This window comes from Rhinatrema bivittatum, chromosome 16 (genome assembly GCF_901001135.1).
Source record: "Rhinatrema bivittatum chromosome 16, aRhiBiv1.1, whole genome shotgun sequence".
In the NCBI taxonomy this organism is placed as follows: Eukaryota; Metazoa; Chordata; class Amphibia; order Gymnophiona; family Rhinatrematidae; genus Rhinatrema; species Rhinatrema bivittatum.
Window position 1 is genome coordinate 73,511,238 of NC_042630.1, and position 19,323 is coordinate 73,530,560.

At 45.8% G+C, this 19,323-nt stretch overlaps 1 protein-coding gene across 1 annotated transcript in view; it reads left to right on the forward strand.

Annotated features, from left to right (window-relative positions):
- LOC115078196 (misshapen-like kinase 1) overlaps nucleotides 1–19,323 on the forward strand; it is a 1,532,819-nt gene that overhangs the window by 288,435 nt on the left and 1,225,061 nt on the right. Inside the window, 1 exon segment of the mRNA XM_029580940.1 lies at nucleotides 18,294–18,350. Coding sequence (XP_029436800.1) covers nucleotides 18,294–18,350 — 57 coding nt within the window.

The window sequence follows — 19,323 nt, forward strand, 5'->3', positions numbered from 1 at the left end:
TCTGAACGTTCGACTACAGGTTTCTAGACGAAGGTCCGTGGGGAGGGCGTTCCATAGAGTAGGGCTAGCAGTTGAGAAAGCTCGTTTCTTAAGACGTGACTTGGCTGGAGGTCACGTCTTAAGGAGGCTGGAGGTGTATTCCTCACAGACGAATCCCCTGACATATGTGCTATCACGGAATCCTGGCTAAAGGATACTGACTCCGCCTTAATTAACCAACTCCCCACAGATATATATAGCGTATTCACCATCCCTCGACTCAAAAAGAAAGGAGGTGGACTACTCCTGGCTGCCAAAAAGAAATTCAACTTCACGCTTCAAGCTACATCACCCCCTCCCAAGCTGGAGATCAGCATTTTTAGATCCAATTCCCTCCAACTCTGCTTATTTTATGCCCCACCTGGCCTTCTGGAAAAGAATCCCTCCGCGCTTATAGAACATATATCTAAACACGTAAAAAATACCAAGCCTGCTATCATTCTGGGAGACCTGAATCTCCATGTAGACAGCGACCCTCTTTCCCCTTCTTGTGAATCTATTCTGACAGCTATGACTGCACTTGGTTTCAAACAAATCGTATCCGACCCTACACACAAGGCTGAGCACACACTCGACCTCATCTTTACCAACACCTTAATCCAAGCTGACCTTCCCAGTTGCACACCCATCCCTTGGTCAGACCATTTCCGTATCGATACCCGATGCACAATCATAGGCACCCCCCCCGCCTTCGCTACCCAAAAAAACAATAACATTTCGCAAACAAGGTAAGACCGATGACATCATAGAGGCCCTTTCAAAAGAACTCCCTAACCTAGACCTCACCGACGCTAACACAGCTACCTCTTCATGGTTCCAAATCACCACCAACATAGCAGATAGACTATGCCCCTCCCAAACCAAAGAAATCAATTTAGAAAGAAATAATAAAAAAACATGGAATACAAACGAACTTAAAACCATGAAAATGGATCTTCGTAAAATTGAGAAAACTTGGCGGAGGAATCAACTCCCGGCCACCCTATTACAATTTCGCACGCATCTACACACCTACCGAAAAGCCACTGAGAAAGCAAAGAAAGATTTCTACGCGGCACGAATTCATCAGTACCAGTTTAACCCACAAGCCCTTTTCCAATACGTAGCCAGCCTGATCACATCACCAGTCAGAAATAACCCTGACAATGATGATGAGACAAAATGTGAGAAATTAGCATCATACTTCCTCACCAAAGTGGAGACCATTATGGCACGCTTTTCATCCCAACCCGGCCATGCTAACTCAGCAACACACAAAAACACTTCAATTGATCACCCTAACAAAGTCACTCAATCACATCCGTCTACACAAACTTCATACTCCCCCCTCTCAAAATTCGAATACACCTCTGCACTGGAAATTGAAACCACCCTCAAAAAAAATCAAACCCGCCTTTCATCCCTCAGATAACCTGCCCACCAAAACACTACTCGCAAACCCCTCTTCAATAGCCAAACACATCGCTAACATCCTGAATAAATCTATCACATTTGGCCAGGTCCCAACTGAACTTAAGCAAGCCATTATAAAACCTATACTCAAAAAACCAGACTTAGATCCCACAGATCCAGCCAACTATCGCCCAGTGTCAAACCTCCCATTCCTCTCCAAAATACTTGAAAAAATTATTAACAGGCAACTCACAGACTTTATTGAAGATCACAATATTCTCTCCTCATCCCAGTTTGGTTTCCGTAAACACCATAGCACAGAAACCCTACTTATCTCCCTCTCAGAAAACATACTTAGAGCTCTTGACAAAGGACAATCCCACATACTCGCACTGCTAGATATATCGGCGGCATTTGACACAGTCAATCACAACATACTTATCAAACGCCTCAAGGAAATTGGCATCTCTGGCACTGCCCTACTCTGGTTTCACTCTTATCTACACGACAGGAGCTATAGGGTAAAAATTGGTCGTAACGAATCCAAACCTGTTAGGCTATCACAAGGAGTTCCACAAGGCTCGTCCCTCTCGTCAACCCTTTTTAACATCTACCTCCTCCCCCTCTGCCGACTTCTTTCCAAACTGGGTTTCCAGCACTTCAACTATGCTGATGATGTGCAGATACTCATACCAATTACTGACTCTATCACAAACGCAATGAAGATCTGGAATTCTGCCCTATCTGAAATAAACAAACTACTTACAGATAACTCTCTAGCACTCAGTACCAACAAAACAGAGCTACTCATCCTTTCTCCTCCTAACAATCCCCCATTCAACCTCTCTCCCCCCTCGCTATCCTCCTGCCCTTCCACACAACTGGTCCGCAGCCTGGGCATATGGATAGACAACCATTTTAACCTCAAAAAATTCATCTCTGCTACGATAAAGAGCGGATTCTTCAAACTACACACCCTGAAGAGAATCAAACCTCTACTACATGCTTCCGATTTCCGAACAGTGCTACAGGCCATGATCTTGTCCAAGATTGACTACTGTAACGCTATCCTCCTAGGCTTACCAAAAAATACCCTTCAACCATTACAGCTCCTACAAAACGCTGCTGCCCGCATTCTTACCAACACGCACCGTCACGACCACATCACCCCAGTTCTTCAATCCCTACATTGGCTCCCTGTAACCTCGAGGATAATATATAAATCCCTCACACTCATACACAAAGCCATTCACAACCAAAACATGCAATGGTTCCCTGAACATCTCTATCCCTGCAACCCAACCAGACCAACTAGACAGCAACACCAGGCCAAACTCCCAACACCATCCCCCAAACTCATGAAACACGCCACTATTAGAGAACGATCATTCATCATAGCAGGAACCTCCCACTGGAATAAAATGCCCCCCCACCTACGCCTGGAACCATGCCATAAAAAATTCAAACAGAATCTTAAAACATGGCTCTTCAAACGAGCATACCCTGACTGACTCACTAACCCCAAAAAGTGTATACTAGAACTCATACCCCCTGCCTGATTGAAACGTACTAATACTCTTACCGCATACTTACCGCATACCGCATACCGCATAATACTCCTTCTCATCCCCCCTCTTCCTACTCCCCCATTCCCTACAGCCCACCCCCACCTCTCCGCCACCCCCTTCCTTCCCCCAACCTTCTACTATCTATATTCCTTTTCCCATGTTATTAGTTAATCTTTGACTCCTTCCTCACTTGTATATAGTTAATAATCAGACCTCTTTGAGTAGTCGATGTATCAAAAACATGAAGTTATCCCTCATACCAACTCTACCTTCCCTTATAGATTAATCTCGTCCAGCCTGTAACCTATTGTAAAGCTTGTTACTATGTCATGTTATACTGTGAACCATTATTTATAATCTTTGTAAAGCTTGTTGCTATGTTATGTTACACTGTGAACCGAGGTGATGTTATTTTACGTGCCCCGGTATATAAAAATTCTTTAAATAAATAAATAAACAAATAAATATAAAGTGCCTAAGTAGCTGGATCTGATAGGTCTTAGTGATGCGTGGGGACGAAGTGGGTCGCGTGCAGCAGATGGACTCAGAACAAGTGGGTATAGTGTGCTCGTGCTAGCAGTTGGAGACGGATCTGATGTCAGCACGGTAACATATACCCCCACAGGAAGTGAAGCAACTCAGTAATTTCCGTCTCCAAAGCAGTTTGGAGCGCCTGAACGCTCGCTGAGCGTGTTTTCCAAATCTACTTTGTTGATTGTTGTTTATTTATTTATTATTTGTAATAATAATGTTAATTTTAATCCTAAATCGTCTTCAGCTCTATCTATAAGTTCTCAGCATTAGCTGTAATTTCTCATGATGTTAGACCTGTTATTTGTACCCTCTTGTTTGATATAATGTTCGATTGATGTAATTTCCAACTTTGGTTCTATGTAAACCGACGTGATATGTACCAGTACATGAACATCTGTATATAAAAGCTTTTAAATAAATAAATGAGAGGCTTCTAGGAAAAGTAAAAAGTCATGGGATAGGAGGCGATGTCCTTTCGTGGATTGCAAACTGGCTAAAAGACAGGAAAAAGAGTGTAGGATTAAATGGACAATTTTATCAGTGGAAGGGAGTGGGCAGTGGAGTGCCTCAGGGATCTGTGTTGGGACCCTTACTTTTCAATATATTTATAAATGATCTGGAAAGAAATATGACAAGTGAGATAATCAAATTTGTGGATGATACAAAATTATTCAGAGTAGTTAAATCACAAACAGATTGTGATACATTACAGGAGGAGTTTGCAAGACTGGAAGATTGAGCATCCAAATGGCAGATGAAATTTAATGTGGACAAGTGCAAGTGCTAGCACGAGCACACTATACCCACTTGTTCTGAGTCCATCTGCATACACTAAGGAAAAGGCGATTATCAGGTAAGTAATCTCAACATTTTTGAATGAAGATCTTTTGGCTAAAATAGCCTCTTTCACCTCCCCTTTTAACCATGCCGGTAATCGTTTTGTCTTCTTTCCACCTTTCTTAATGTGTGGAATACATCTGGACTGTGCTTCTAGAATGGTATTTTTTAACAATGACCACGCCTCTTGGACATTTTTTACTCTTGTAGCTCCTCCTTTCAGTTTTTTTCTAACAATTTTTCTCATTTTATCAAAGTTTCCCTTTTGAAAGTTTAGCACGAAAGCCATGGATTTGTACACTGTTCCTCTTCCAGTCATTAAATCAAATTTGATCATATTATGATCACTATTGCCAAGCGGCCCCACTACCGTTACCTCTCTCACCAAGTCCTGTGCTCCACTGAGAATTAGATTTAAAATTGCTCCCTCTCTCTTCGGTTCCTGAACCAATTGCTCCATAAAGCTATCATTTATTCCATCCAGGAACGTTATCTCTCTAGCATGTCCCGATGATACATTTACCCAGTCAATATTGGGGTAATTGAAGTCTCACAGTACACTGGTGCAGGATAATAAGTCTTTAATCACCACAAGTTCTATGGTAGTTGTAAGCAGTTCCAATAATGAAAGATCTCAATGTTAATAATGGCAACTCCAAACGTTCAAAGTAACAAAGTTTAAATTGATCCCCCGACACGGTCCCGTGTTTCGCCAGGCTGCATCGGGGGGGACCAAGGGTATATTTAAATCTTTGAAAAAATACCCGGAGATTTAAATATACCAAGGGTATATTTAAATCTTTTTCAAAGATTTAAATATACCCTTGGTCCCCTCCGATGCAGCCTGGCGAAACACGGGATCGTGTCGGGGGATCAATTTAAACTTTGTTACTTTGAACGTTTGGAGTTGCCATTATTAACATTGAGATCTTTCATTATTGGAACTGCTTACAACTACCATAGAACTTGTGGTGATTAAAGACTTATTATCCTGCACCAGTGTACTGTGATACTTGCTTACGTGCAAGGGTTCTGCTCCTGCTTCATTTGGGGTAATTGAAGTCTCCCATTATTGCCGCACTACCAATTTGGTTAGCTTCCCTAATTTCTCTTAGCATTTCACTGTGAGTCTCACCATCTTGACCAGGTGGACGGTAGTATACTCCTATCACTATAGTCTTCCCCGACATACAAGGGATTTCTACCCATAAAGATTCAATTTTGTATTTAGTCTCATGCAGGATGTTTATCCTGTTGGACTCTATGCCATCCCGGACATAAAGCGCCACACCTCCTCCCGTGTGCTCCTCTCTGTCATTACGATATAATTTGTATCCCAGTATAGCACTGTCCCATTGGTTATCCTCTTTCCACCATGTCTCTGAGATGCCAATTAAGTCTAGATCATCATTCAATGCTATCTATTCTAATTCTCCCATCTTACTTCTTAGACTTCTGGCATTCTTGTTTAAGAGTCTTTAGCTCAACCGTGAACCATGGTTTTTTTGTATTATTAGACGTTAGGTCGTTGGTGATGAGTGGGTAGATTTTGTCAGTAATCTTAGAGGTTTTCTCACAGGACAAGCAGGATGGTAGTCCTCACATATGGGTGACATCATCAGGATGGAGCCTAATCACGGAAAACTTCTATCAAAGTTTCCAGAACTTTGACTGGCCCCTACTGGGCATGCCCAGTATGGCACTAACCCTGCAGCCAGCAGGGGTCCCCCTTCAGTCTTCCTTTTTCTGCACAGCAGTAGCCTCGCAGTTTAGGAGCTCTGAAGAGATTCCTGACAGGAATTTTCCTCACGGAGTTAATTAAACTTACATTTTTCCCTCCGGGGTCCCTCCTCTAAGTTTTCTCAGACTGCTGTACTCCGGTAATTTTTTTGACAGTCTTTCATCAATTACCGTCGAGTTTGGCCCTCGCGGCCTACTGGCCGTCGACTGTACCGCGGCTCGATTTTTTTCGATGGCCATGGTGTCGGGGTTTCTTCGGTGCCCAGACTGTACTCGTACCATGTCCATCACAGACCCTCATGGAGTCTGTGTAATGTGTTTAGGCCGTGAGCATGATGTCCTGACTTGCACCAAATGTGCCCTTATGACACCAAAAGGTCGCAAAGCCAGAATGGAAAAGATGGGACTTCTCTTCCATGCTCACACCCTGACGCCATCTATCGCATCGACGTCATCGGAACCAGTACTGCCGAAGTCGCACCAGCATCGACCACCATCCGGTGACCGTCCGCCATCGACGTCTTCATGGCCATCGACTCTCGTTACTTCCCCTCAAGATCGAGGGGATAGTAGGGAGAAACATTGCCATCGGCATCGTAAGTCTCGGACCGTCGAGGGAGCAAAATCATCGACATCCCCACCGTCTGAGCCACCATCGAAGAAGCCCCATCCAGGAGTGGCACCGACCATTCCTGCGACCGGGACATCGAGGCCACCCTCACCCAATTGGGGCTTGGGAGTCGCGATTCCACCTGTAAAGGTGGTCCCTTCGACTGTGCCTCCGCCTCCCTCTTCCGTCACGGAGCCGGGGCTGCTTGCTCCAGGTCTCCGTGAAGAACTGGACCGGCTGGTCCAGGAGTCCATTGACAAGGCGATGCAACGGCTCCAGGTTCCTCCGGCACTGACACCGGCAACGAGAATAGAACCGGTCACCGATCCGATGACAGCAGCACTGGCAGCGCTGCTATCCCGGATGGAGGCGCTCATGACCGCCCTTCCACCGGTGATTCCCGGGTCTCCGATGGCTCCGGTGCGCTCCCCGTTGACAGCTTCATTGGAAGGAGAAACACCGTTTCGTATTCCTCCTTCGGGAGTATTGCCTCGGCCATCGATGCCAATTCGTCCCTCGCCATCGATTCATTCATTGGGGGCGATACGCACATCGGCGCCTTTGATACCGGCACCGATGCCTTCCAGGCCGTTCACGGTGCCCCCGGCGATTCCTTCGATTTTCTCAGAGCCTCAGCCCGGGCCTTCAGGTATCCAACCCCCTTCTCGTCCTTCCAGGTCAGTCTGTTGATTCTTATGATACCTGGGGTGATGATACTTTCACAGACACCGATGACTTACCTTCACCTCCCTCTCCTACTGAAAGTAGAAAGCGTTCTCCTGCAGAGGACCTTTCTTTCATTAATTTTGTGAAGGAAATGTCAGAGTTGGTCCCTTTTCAGCTTCAAACAGAGCAGGATGATAGGCACCAGATGATGGAGCTCCTCCAATTCCTGGATGCTCCTAAAGTGATCACTTCTATTCCCATTCATCAAGTTCTTCTTGACCTCCTCAAAAAGAACTGGGAAAACTATGGATCCCTTGCCCCAGTCCATAGAAAAGCTGACACTACCTATTTAGTACAATCAGCCCTCGACTTTCAAAAATCTCAGCTCGACCATGGAATCGGCTCAAAAGAAAGCAAAAAGGACGAAGCCTCACTCATCTACCCCTCCTGTTAAAGAAAACAAGTTCTTAGACAATATTGGTCGACGAGTGTTCCAAGGGGCCATGCTTATCTCCAGAATTGCTGCTTACCAGCTGTATATGACCCAATACAATAGGGTCATTTTGAAGCAGATACAGGACTTCTCTGAAACCCTGCCTGACCAATTCCAACAACAGCTTCAAATCCTTGTCAACAAGGGGTTTGAGGCAGGAAAACATGAGTTAAGAACAGCTTACGATATCTTCGACACATCTTCTAGAGCAGGGGTCGGGAACCCATGGCTCGCGAGCCAGATATGGCTCTTTTGAGGGCTGCATCTGGCTCGCAGACAAGTGTCGCCATACTTCGCGGTTCCCCGCTGACCCAGCTGCTCCCCGGTCCTCCGCCGCCCGGGCTTAAAATGCTGTCAGCCCGGGCGGAACGCGGCAGGACAGCTGGAGTCAGCGGCACCGGCGTGCTCTCTTCTCCCCCTCCCCCCCCCCCCGCGGCCCGGAAGAGGAAGTGGAGAGCATCGGGTGCCTGCGCGGGAAGAAGAGACCACACTAGCGTGATCCCTTCTTCCGCGCAGGCACCCGATGCTCACCACTTCCTCTTCCGGGCCGCGGGGGGGAGGAGAAGAGAGAACGCCGACTGGAGTCATCCGGGTGCCTGCGCGGGAGTCAGCGGGTGTCAGCCGGGTGCCAGCGCTGGAGTCATCGGGTGCCTGCGCGGGTCTTCCCGCGCAGGCACCCGATGCTCTCCACTTCCTCTTCCGGGCCGCGGGAAGAAGAGAGCACGCCGGTGCTCTCTTCTTCCCGCGGCCCGGAAGAGGAAGTGGAGAGCATCGGGTGCCTGCGCGGGAAGACCCGCGCAGGCACGCTAGTGTCCGACAGGAAGAAGACTGCAGCGCGGCTCGGAGGAAAATGAAAATCTTCAACCGCGGCCGATGGGACTCCGCCTTCGCCTCCGCGAGGGCTGAAAATGAAGGAGGTTAGCGTTGGGAGGTGGCTGCTGCTGCCGCGAGTTCCCGGGGGGGGGGGGGGGGGGGGGGAGGGGGGAGAGAGAGAGTGAATGAATGAGCGAGCAAGCATGTGTGTTTGAGATCCTGTGTGTGTGAGTGAGAGATTGCATGTATGTGAATGATTGAGAGCCTGTATATGTGAAAGAGAGTATGTCTGTGATTGAGATCCTGCCTGTGAGAGAGAGAGCATGAATGTAAGTTTACCATTGGGAACCTGTATGTGTAAGTTTGTAATTGAAAACCTGTTTGTTTGAAAGAGTATGTGTGTATGATTGAGATCCTTTGTGTGTGAGAGAGATCATGTGTATGTATGATTAAGAGCCTGTGTGTATAAGTAAGAGAGAGATCATGTGTGTCTGTGTCTGATTGACAGCTGGTTTAGGTGATGGAGCATGTGAGTATGTGATTGAGAGCCTGTGTTTAAATGAGAGAGAGAGACCATGTGTGTCTGTGTGATTGAGAGCTGATTTAGGTGAGGGAGCATGTGAGTATGTGATTGAGAGCCTGTGTGTAAATGAGAGAAAGAGAGGACATGTTTGTAAGCATGTGAATGAGAGTCTGTGTGTGAGAGAAAAAGACAGCATGTATTTATGTGATTGAAAGCCTGTGTGTGTGTAAGCGTGAAAAGATAGACAGCATGTGTGTAAATGTGTAATTAAGAGCCTATATAAGTGAGAGAGAAAAAACATTTGTATATGAGAGTGACTGAGAGCATGTGTGTATAGGTGTGTCATTGAGAGCCAGTGTGAGAGAGAGCGCTGGTATGTGACTGAGAGAGGAGAAAGTTCCAAGCAAACCACCCCACCTCCTGCTAATTCAGAACAATCTCAGGACACCTGGATATCAAACGTTCCCAGGTATGCAGAGCAAAAAAATTTTTGTATCCTTATTATTTTTCATTACTGGATCTTTGTGTCTGCTATTTTGAAATATTTTGTTGGTATCTGGAAATGTTTTATATGAGTTTTTAATTATTGGATATTCCACTCATCAGCTGTTTCGAAATATGTTCTTTTGTTAGTACAGTTTTACTGCTGATGATTTTATATTTCTTGATTTGTTTTATAAGGATGTATGATGTTTCTTTTTTCCTTTGTTACACTGCATACAGAGACTCTGGCTTGTTGCAGTTTCCAATTCAGTTTTTGTCTGCATGCTTCTTGTTATGCGTTTTGGTCTCTTTATTCTATGTTAGGTGAGGGACAGCACGTGATTCAGGTGAGGTTTTCTGCTGGCGTGTAGTTTCTGTGTAGGACTCTATAGCAGCCTGACTTGGTCCGTTTTCCTAATAGGAGATGTATTGGTGTCTTAAGGCCTGGTGTAATATTTTCAGAGACTTATTGTACTTTAAAAGTGTGATCTTACATAAAATGCACACATTTACTTGTATTTAGTTTTAAACATATTGTATGGCTCTCATGGAATTACATTTTAAAATATGTGGCGTTTATGGCTCTCTCAGCCAAAAAGGTTCCTGACCCCTGTTCTAGAGTGTCTGCAGCTGCCATTTCAGCAAGACGATGGGCCTGGCTCAAATCTTCTGACTTTTGCCCAGAAGTACAAGACAGGCTATCTGACCTGCCATGTATAGGAGACAATCTGTTCGGTGAACAGATCCAGCAAATAATGGCTTAATTAAAGCACCATCATGAGACCCTTAAACAGCTCTCATCGATATCTCCTGACTTCCCCTCAAGACAGACCTTTAGGAAGGACTCTAAGAAGTCATTCTTCCGTCCAAGGAAGTACTATCCTCCACTAGCAAGGTCCTGAAATACGAGGCCTTCTCAAAAACCTCAGCCTCGCCAGGCCCGAAAACAAAAGCCGCAAGCAGCTCCCCAGCCAGGGCCTGCTTCAGGTTTTTGACTTTCACTTGGAGAACAGCAGCCTGACTCCTCTGCCAAGCATACCAGTGGGAGGTCGATTGTGCCACTTTCACAGCATGAGGCAATCAATCACAACCGACCAATGGGTGTTAGCAATCATTGCTCAGGGTAACCATCTAAACTTTCTTGCTCTTCCACCGGACTCACCACCTCTGCAAACATGGAGCTTATCCGACTATTCTGTCCTTCTGGAGCAGGAGGTTTCCCTTCTTCTCCAGTTAAGAGCAATAGAACCCGTCCCTCTCTCGCAGCAAGGCCTAGGGTTCTATTCCCGATACTTTTTGATCCCCAAAAAATCCGAGGGAGTTCGTCCAATTCTGGACCTACATGCTCTCAACAAGTACCTGCAGCGAGAAAAGTTCAAGATGGTAACCTTGGGCTCGCTTCTACCTCTTCTGCAAAGAGGAGACTGGCTCTGCTCTCTGGACCTTCAGGACACATATACACACATTGCGATAACTCCAGCTCATCGCAAGTACCTCAGGTTTTTAGTAGGCCCAAAGAACTATCAATACCGCGTGCGTCCCTTTGGCCTAGCATCGGCACCACGAGTCTTTACCAAATGTCTAGTGGTTGTCGCAGCTTTTCTCAGGAAAGAAGGTGTTCACGTCTACCCCTGTCTCGACAACTGGTAAATCAGGGCCCCAACCCAGCAAGCCGCTCAGTCGTCCCTCAATTTGACCCTACACACTCTAATATCTCTAGGATTTCTCATCAATTATGAAAAATCCTATTTAGTCCCATCTCAAACCTTGTCGTTCATTGGGGCGGACTTGGACACCTTGCAGGCAAAAGCCTTTCTACCTCAACAACGAGCGCTAACGTTCGTGTCTCTCGCTCAACAGTTGCAGTCTCAGCATACAGCAACAGCTCGCCTATTCCTATTCCTTTTAGGACACATGGCATCCTCAGTCCATGTCACACCAATGGCCCGCCTGGCCATGAGGCTCATGCATTGGACTCTGAGGTCACAATGGATTCAAGCTGTTCAGCCTCTGTCGACCATTGTCCACATCACCGATTCACTCAGTATGTCTCTCGCCTGGTGAAAAATCACAACAATGTCCTCCAGGGACTGCCCTTTCAAGTGCCAGATCCTCAACTCATCCTCACCACCGTCGCTTCCAACCTCGGGTAGGGAGCCCACGTGGACAATCTATAGACAAAAGAGTCTTTGTCTCCAGGGAAAGCCAAACATGAAATAAACTTCCTAGAACTTCGAGCAATGCAATATACTCTCAGGGCTTTTCAGGAACGCCTGTCAAATCTCGTCATCCTGATCCAGACGGACAACCAGGTGGCCATGTGGTACATCAACAAGCAGGGAGGCACAGGCTTCTTCCTTCTGTGTCAGGAAGCTGCGCAGATTTGGGCAGAAGCACTCTCCCACTCGATGTACCTCATGGCCACCTACTTGCCGGGAGTGGACAATGTCTTGGCAGATAAACTGAGTCGTGTCTTCCAACCGCACGAGTGGTCTCTCAACCCCTCGGTAGCGGACTTCATCTTCCAACAATGGGGTTATCCCCAGACAGACCTCTTTGCGTCCCTTCAGAACCACAAAGTCGACAATTTCTGCTCCCTCATTCGGAGCAAGCGCTCTCAGTCCAGAGATGCATTCTCCCTCTCGTGGGCAACCGGTCTGCTCTATGCATTCCCTCCACTTCCTCTTCTTTCGAAGACTCTCGTGAAGTTACGTCAGGACAAGGGAACCATGATCCTGATAGCACTTCACTGGCCACGCCAAGTATGGTTTCCAATACTTCAGGATCTCTCCATCCGAAGGCACAGTCCCTTGGGAACGGACCCGCATCTGATCACTCAAAACAACGGATGCCTACGCCATCCCAAACTTCAGGCCTTGTCTCTGATGGCATGGATGTTGAAAGGTTAATCCTTCAACCACTTAACCTTTCAGATTCGGTTTCTCTTGTCCTGATTGCTTTACGGAAGCCTTCCACAAGAAATTCCTATTCCAATAAATGGAAAAGGTACACATCATGGTGCACTTCGCTGTCTCTTGATCCCTTTTCCTGTCCAATCCCAAGAGTTTTGGACTATCTCTGGCATTTGTCGAAGTCAGGTTTAAAGATCTCTTCAATCAGAATGCATGTCAGTGCGGTGGCCGCTTTCCATAAAGGTGTCGGGGATGTTCCTATATCAGTACACAACCCCTTGTAACACGCTTTTTAAAGGGCTTGCTCCATATCAAGCCACCTTTACGTCCTCCGGCCCCTTCGTGGGACCTTAACCTGGTTCTTGGTCGGCTCATGAAACCACCATTCGAGCCTCTTCACTCCTGTGACCTAAAATATCTCACATGGAAAGTGATTTTCCTTTTAGCTATCACTTCAGCTCGCAGGGTTAGTGAGTTACAGGCCCTAGTAACCTATCCGCCTTACACTAAACTCCTGCAGGACAGAGCGGTACTCCGCACTCACCCTAAGTTTTTACCCAAGGTAGTTTCGGAGTTTCACATTAATCAATCCATCATACTACCTACCTTTTTTCCCAGGCCCCATTCCAATCCAGGGGAACAGGCTCTGCATACCCTTGACTGTAAAAGGGCTCTAGCTTTATATCTAGACCGTACACTTGCCCACAGGTAGAGCAGTCAGTTATTCGTCTCTTTCCATTCCAACAAATTAGGGCAACCTGTGGGTAAGCAGACTCTCTCCTCCTGGTTGGCGGACTGCATATCTTTTTGCTACCAGCAAGCAAGCATTCCTTTTCAAGACCGTGTTAAAGCATACTCTGAGGGCCATGGCGACTTCAGTAGCACACCTAAGATCGGTACCGCTTCCTGACATTTGCAGGGCTGCCACCTGGAGCTCTCTCCATACCTTCGCAGCCCACTATTGCTTGGACAAAGCCGGAAGACAAGATTCCATCTTCGGCCAATCTGTCCTGCGTAACCTATTTCCAACGTGACGTACCAACACCTTCCACCTGCCCGGTGGGGTTCAGGATGCCCTCTACCAAATTCCACCCCAGTTGTGCCTGTTGCACGCTTATGGGTACATTTGGTGCATGCTCGGACATCCTCAGCTCGGTACTCACCCATATGTGAGGACTACCATCCTGCTTGTCCTGTGAGAAAGCAAGTGTTGCTTACCTGTAACAGGTGTTCTCACAGGACAGCAGGATGTTAGTCCTCACGAAACCTGCCCGCCGCCCTGTGGTGTTGGCTTCGTAATGTTTTGTTGTTTTATTTTTTCGGCACTGCCTGTAGCTATCAAATAAAACTGAAGGGGGACCCCTGCTGGCTGCAGGGTTAGTGCCATGCTGGACATGCCCAGTAGGGGCCAGTCAAAGTTCTGGAAACTTTGATAGAAATTTTCCGTGATTGGGCTCCATCCTGATGATGTCACCCATATGTGAGGACTAACATCCTGCTGTCCTGTGAGAACACCTGTTACAGGTAAGCAACACTTGCTATCTGGCTTCATGAGTTGCGGGCAGCTTCTACATCTGTAAGGTCGAGATTTTCGAGGTTGTTATTGAAGGCGAGGGTTAGCTTCTCTTTGGTGCAAGATTTCCTGTATTGTATAGTGCTGTTTTGTTTTTGTATGGGGGTCAATGTTTTATTTGTGGTGAGCTTGGTTTTTATGAGCGAATGATCTGACCAGGGGACTGGGGTGCAGGAGGGGGAGTCCGTATGAAGGAGGTGTGAGTTTGTGAAAATCAAGTCCAAGGTGTGGCCTGCTTTGTGAGTGGGACCAGACATGATTTGTTTAAAGCCCATGGCCGAAAAGGAGGAGAGGAGGGATTCACAAGTGGGGGAAAGGGGGATAGTGTCTACATGGAGATTGAGAGATTAACTTAAGTTCTTTTTTGGCAGCCAATAAGAGACCTTCTCCTCTTTTTTTGTGCCTGGGGAGGGAGAAGATATCATAAAGGTCGGTGGGGAGTTTATTTATTTATTTATTTATTTTAAGTTTTTCTATACCGGCATTCGCGATAAATATCGCATCATGTCGGTTCACAATTAACAAGTGGATAGGAACAAAATCAAAAAATAACATTTAGTAATAAATAATAATAATAATAATAGTAGTAAAAAACATAGATCAAGAGAAGGCTAAGGAATGCAGTTACAATAAAACAAGGGAATAAAATAACTTGGATCTGAGAAAAGAAGCAGGGGTTTAAATTAAAAGAATATATATGCCAGTCAATGTGCTTATAGCATTGATGAATTGCCCTTATGAGGTAGGGATGTTAATTACCATGATTAAGGCAAAGTCTGGGCGACTGGTTGATAATGTAATAAGTTCAGTTTAGTTCAGGAAAAGCTTTCATGAATAGCCACGTTTTAGGTCTTTTCCTAAAAGTAGGAAGGCATGGTTCCTGTCGCAAATCTGGTGGGATAGAGTTCCACAGAGTTGGTCCTGCAGTGGAGAATGCCCTGTCTCTGGCGGTTATGTGCTTCATGGTTTTGGAGTGTGGTATTTGTAGGGTTTCTCTATAGGACTCTCTGATTGGTCTTTTGGACGTGAATTTTTTGAGAGGAATTTGAAGGTTGAGCTGAGATTGTTGATGTATAGCTTTGAAAATAGTGGTTATGGACTTATATATGATTCTGTAGTGAATTGGCAGCCAGTGCAGGTCTTTGAGGATTGGTGATATGTGGTCTCTTCTCCGTGTGTTTGTTAATATTCTCGCAGCCGTGTTTTGGACCATCTGAAGGGGTTTAGTGTGAGATGCTGGAAGACCTAAAAGCAAAGAGTTGCAGTAATCTAGTTTAGCAAATATTATAGATTGTAGAATAGTTCTGTAGTCATGAAAATGGAAGAGTGGTCTTATTCTTTTTAGGACTTGGAGTTTATAGAAACAGTCCTTAGTAGTTTGATTTATGAATGCTTTTAGGTTTAACCTGTTATCCACGATGGCTCCTAAGTTTCTTACTTGTGGCGTTTGTAAATTGGGTGGAGGATTTGTGTCAAAGTTACTGTTTTCAGAAGAGATTAGGAGGAGTTCACTTTTTGAAGAGTTTAGTATTAGATTGAGGTTTGAGAGGAGACCATCAATTTTTTGAAGACAAGTTTCCCAGAATTCTAGAGTTTTGGTGTAGGATTCTTTAACGGGTATGACTATCTGGACGTCGTCTGCATACAGAAAGTGTTTAAGGTTTAAGTTAGTTAGCAGTTGGCAAAGAGGGAGCAGGTATACATTAAATAGCGTTGGTGAAAGGGAGGAGCCCTGTGGAACTCCCGTGGATGAAGAGTAGTGTTGGGATTCTTTGTTGTGGATTTTGACTTTGTATTTTCTGTTCCCTAAGAACGATTTGAACCATGATAGTGCTGTTCCGGTTATTCCGATGTTTGCTAATTGAATTAGTAGGGTGGAGTGGTTAACCGTATCAAAGGCAGCTGATAGGTCCAGTAGGATCAGTAAATAAGTGTGACCTTTATCCAGGCCCATGATGAGGTAGTCGGTCAAGGAAATTAGCAGTGATTCAGTACTTAGAGCTTTTCTGAAGCCATATTGAGATGGGAACAGAATGTTGTGTTCTTCGAGGTAGTCTGAGAGTCTGGAGTTAACTAATTTTTCCATTACCTTAGCTATGAACGGGAGATTGGATATAGGACGGAAATTGTTAGGATCATTAGGATTTAAGTTGGGTTTTTTTAGGAGCGGTTTGATGGATGCAATTTTCAGGTCGTCCGGGTAGATTCCTTGTGCTAGGGAACAGTTAATAATGACTGTCAGAGCATTGGAGATTGTTTCTGGTATTAGCAGGAGAAGTTTGGATGGGATGTGGTCTAAAGGGTGAGATGAAGGTTTCATTTTCTTCAATAAAGAGAGAATCTCAGAAGTAGTGATGGGTTCAAATGATTGTAGAGAAATGTCTTCGTTGTAGTGGAGGTATGTGTTGGATGGCGTTGAAGTGTTGGTTCTCAGCTGAGTTATTAGGTTGGAGATTTTGTTGCTAAAGAAGAGGGCCAACTCCTCTGCTTTTTCTTGAGCTAGGTTGGCAGGGATGTCAGGAGTCATAGTTTGGGTTAAATTAGATACATAGGCAAAGAGGGCTTTGGAGTCAAAGATAATATGGTGGATCTTCTGTGCAAAGAAGTCCCTTTTTGTTTTTAATGTAGCGCTTTTGTATTGGTGGAGTGCGAGTTTGTAAGCAGAGAGGGATGTCTGTGTTGGTGTTTTCCGCCATTTGCTTTCCTTCTGTCGGAGGGAGTGTTTCAGTTTTTGAAGTTCTTCTTTAAACCAAGGTTGTCTTTTGGAGGAGTTGTGTTCAAGTTTTTTTGTTGATAGAGGACAGAGATTGTTGGCTGCTGTTTCTGTTATCATAGACCAAGATTGGAGGGCTGAATTGGGTGAAGAGATGTCTATGAGTGTGAGTTCTGGGCCAAGATGATTGTGTAATTCCTCGGATGTGCAAGATTTCCTGTATATGAATTCAGGTTGTGGGACAGGTTTTATTAAAGCTTTGAGGTTAGATATGGGAAAGAAGGGGGGGAGTGGTGCTGGGTATGAACTAAGTGAGGAATTTTGTAAGCTCATCTGCTTGAGACAGAGTACAAGTGAGAAAGATAATACAAGCCGTCCTAGATAAATAGAAATCATATAATTGGTTATGCTATATGGCTGGTAAATGGAATATATCCTTAGCACTGTTGAAGGAATAACTGGACATATTGGATATGAACTGGTTGGTCTTTTTCGATTGTCCTTCACTATATGGCTATCTACCTTATAAATGGCCTGTGACCGACGGCCCGCAAATGCGCAGTAGAGACCAGCTCTACCGCGCATGTGCGGGCGAGCACGTCGCTCTGAGGCAGCTTCAGAAAGAAAAAAAAATGGCGGCGTCCAGTGGCAGCAGCGGCGGTACCGGCAGCGGGCGGCGACGGCGGTAGCGGCGACGGCGGTGGCGACGGCGGTAGCGGGCGGCGACGGCGGTAGCGACGGCGGTAGCGAGGGAGGGAGAAGAGAGAGAGAGGGAGGGACGGACTGAGTGGGAGGGAGGGACGGAGAGAGAGAGTGGGAGGGAGTGACTGAGTGAGAGGGAGGGATTGAGTGAGGGGGAGGGATTGAGTGAGGGGGAGGGAGTGGGACTGAGTGAGAGGGAGAGGGGGGACTGAGGGAGGGAGTGGGACTGAGGGAGAGTGAGTGGGACTGAGTGAGTGAGAGGGAGGGGGGAGGGAGTGACTGAGTGGGAGGGAGGGATTGAGTGAGGGGGAGGGAGTGGGACTGAGGGAGAGGATGGAGGGAGTGGGGACTGAGTGAGAGTGAGTGGGAGTGAGTGAGAGGGAGGGAGAGAGGGGGGGAGGGAGTGAGTGAGACTGAGTGGGAGGGAGGGACTGAGTGATAGGAGAGGGAGGGTGGGGAGGAGTGGGTGAGGGAGGGGGTGGTGAAGAGTGAGGGGAGAGAGAAAGAGGGGGAGGTGAGAGACAGAGGGATGTAGCCCGTTTTAACGGGCTTAACGGCTTGTATTACTATATTTAACATGTGCACATTACAGTCCTTGCTTCCAGGGGGAAAGCACATCCTCTGCTCTTCCGTCTGTCTCCTGCAATGTGCCCTGAGGCTATGGAATGAATACTGTATTTTTTTTTATCTTGTAGGGGCGCCATGTCAAGACTGGGCAGCTGGCAGCCATTAAGGTCATGGATGTCACGGAGGTACAGTCAGAACATTAGCACAAGTGGAAATTTCCAAGTTGGCCTCAGTTTACTGTCATCAGTTCATATACTGTCATTGGATTACATGGAATATTATCTGATTAGATCATGCTCTGTGTGTGCACGTCATTTGGGATGATATAGTCAGTAAAAACTAATCTGATCGCATGACTTGTTAGGTCACTTTTGACTCTTGTTAATACCAGCTATTCTTAGTAATCCAAGAGTGACAGGGTGAGCCACCTAAACAATCAAAACCAATAACAAGTTAACAAATTTCAGTATGTAAATGATAGAGTGAATATTGCTGTATGTGACATGAGCTTCTGGAAAGTTTGAGTATGGATGAACTTGATTATTGTAAATCTCATGGAACTCTCCTGGTGCAACTGGGAGGAGGCATATGCATTCTGCGATTGGAGTTTAACTGGAGATGATTAGATTTATTTAATCTAAAGTTGGGAGCATTTCTTTTATTTTCAGTTTTATACCCTGGGCCCAAATGTTGAGGTTTGTCAGAGCCATCCTTTTATCTTACACCGTTGATCAAAAGAGGATGAAATGTCCACATTTCATACTGATTGGGGTGCAGCTCTTTCAAACCATTTGTTATCCTATATTTCCTCATTCACCATAGGGAATAACAACATGGATGTGAGATTTACAAATCTAATAAACAGTATAAACCAATTTGTCCTGGGGAAAATTATGTCTTTGCTCCAGCAGTTTGTAGGGGACTTGTGATAACGTAGTATTTCTAAATACCTGTTGTACTAGTGTTCTTTCTATTCCAAAACTTTGGAAGTTACCATACTTTTCGCTCCATAAGATGCACTTTTTTCCCCCCAAAAGTGGGGGGAAAATGTATGTGTGTCTTATGGAGCGAATATAAAAAAAACAACTAGAAATCTAATAAAACCCCCCCACCCTCCTGACTCCCCCAAGACCTGCCAAAAGTCCCTGGTGGTCCAGC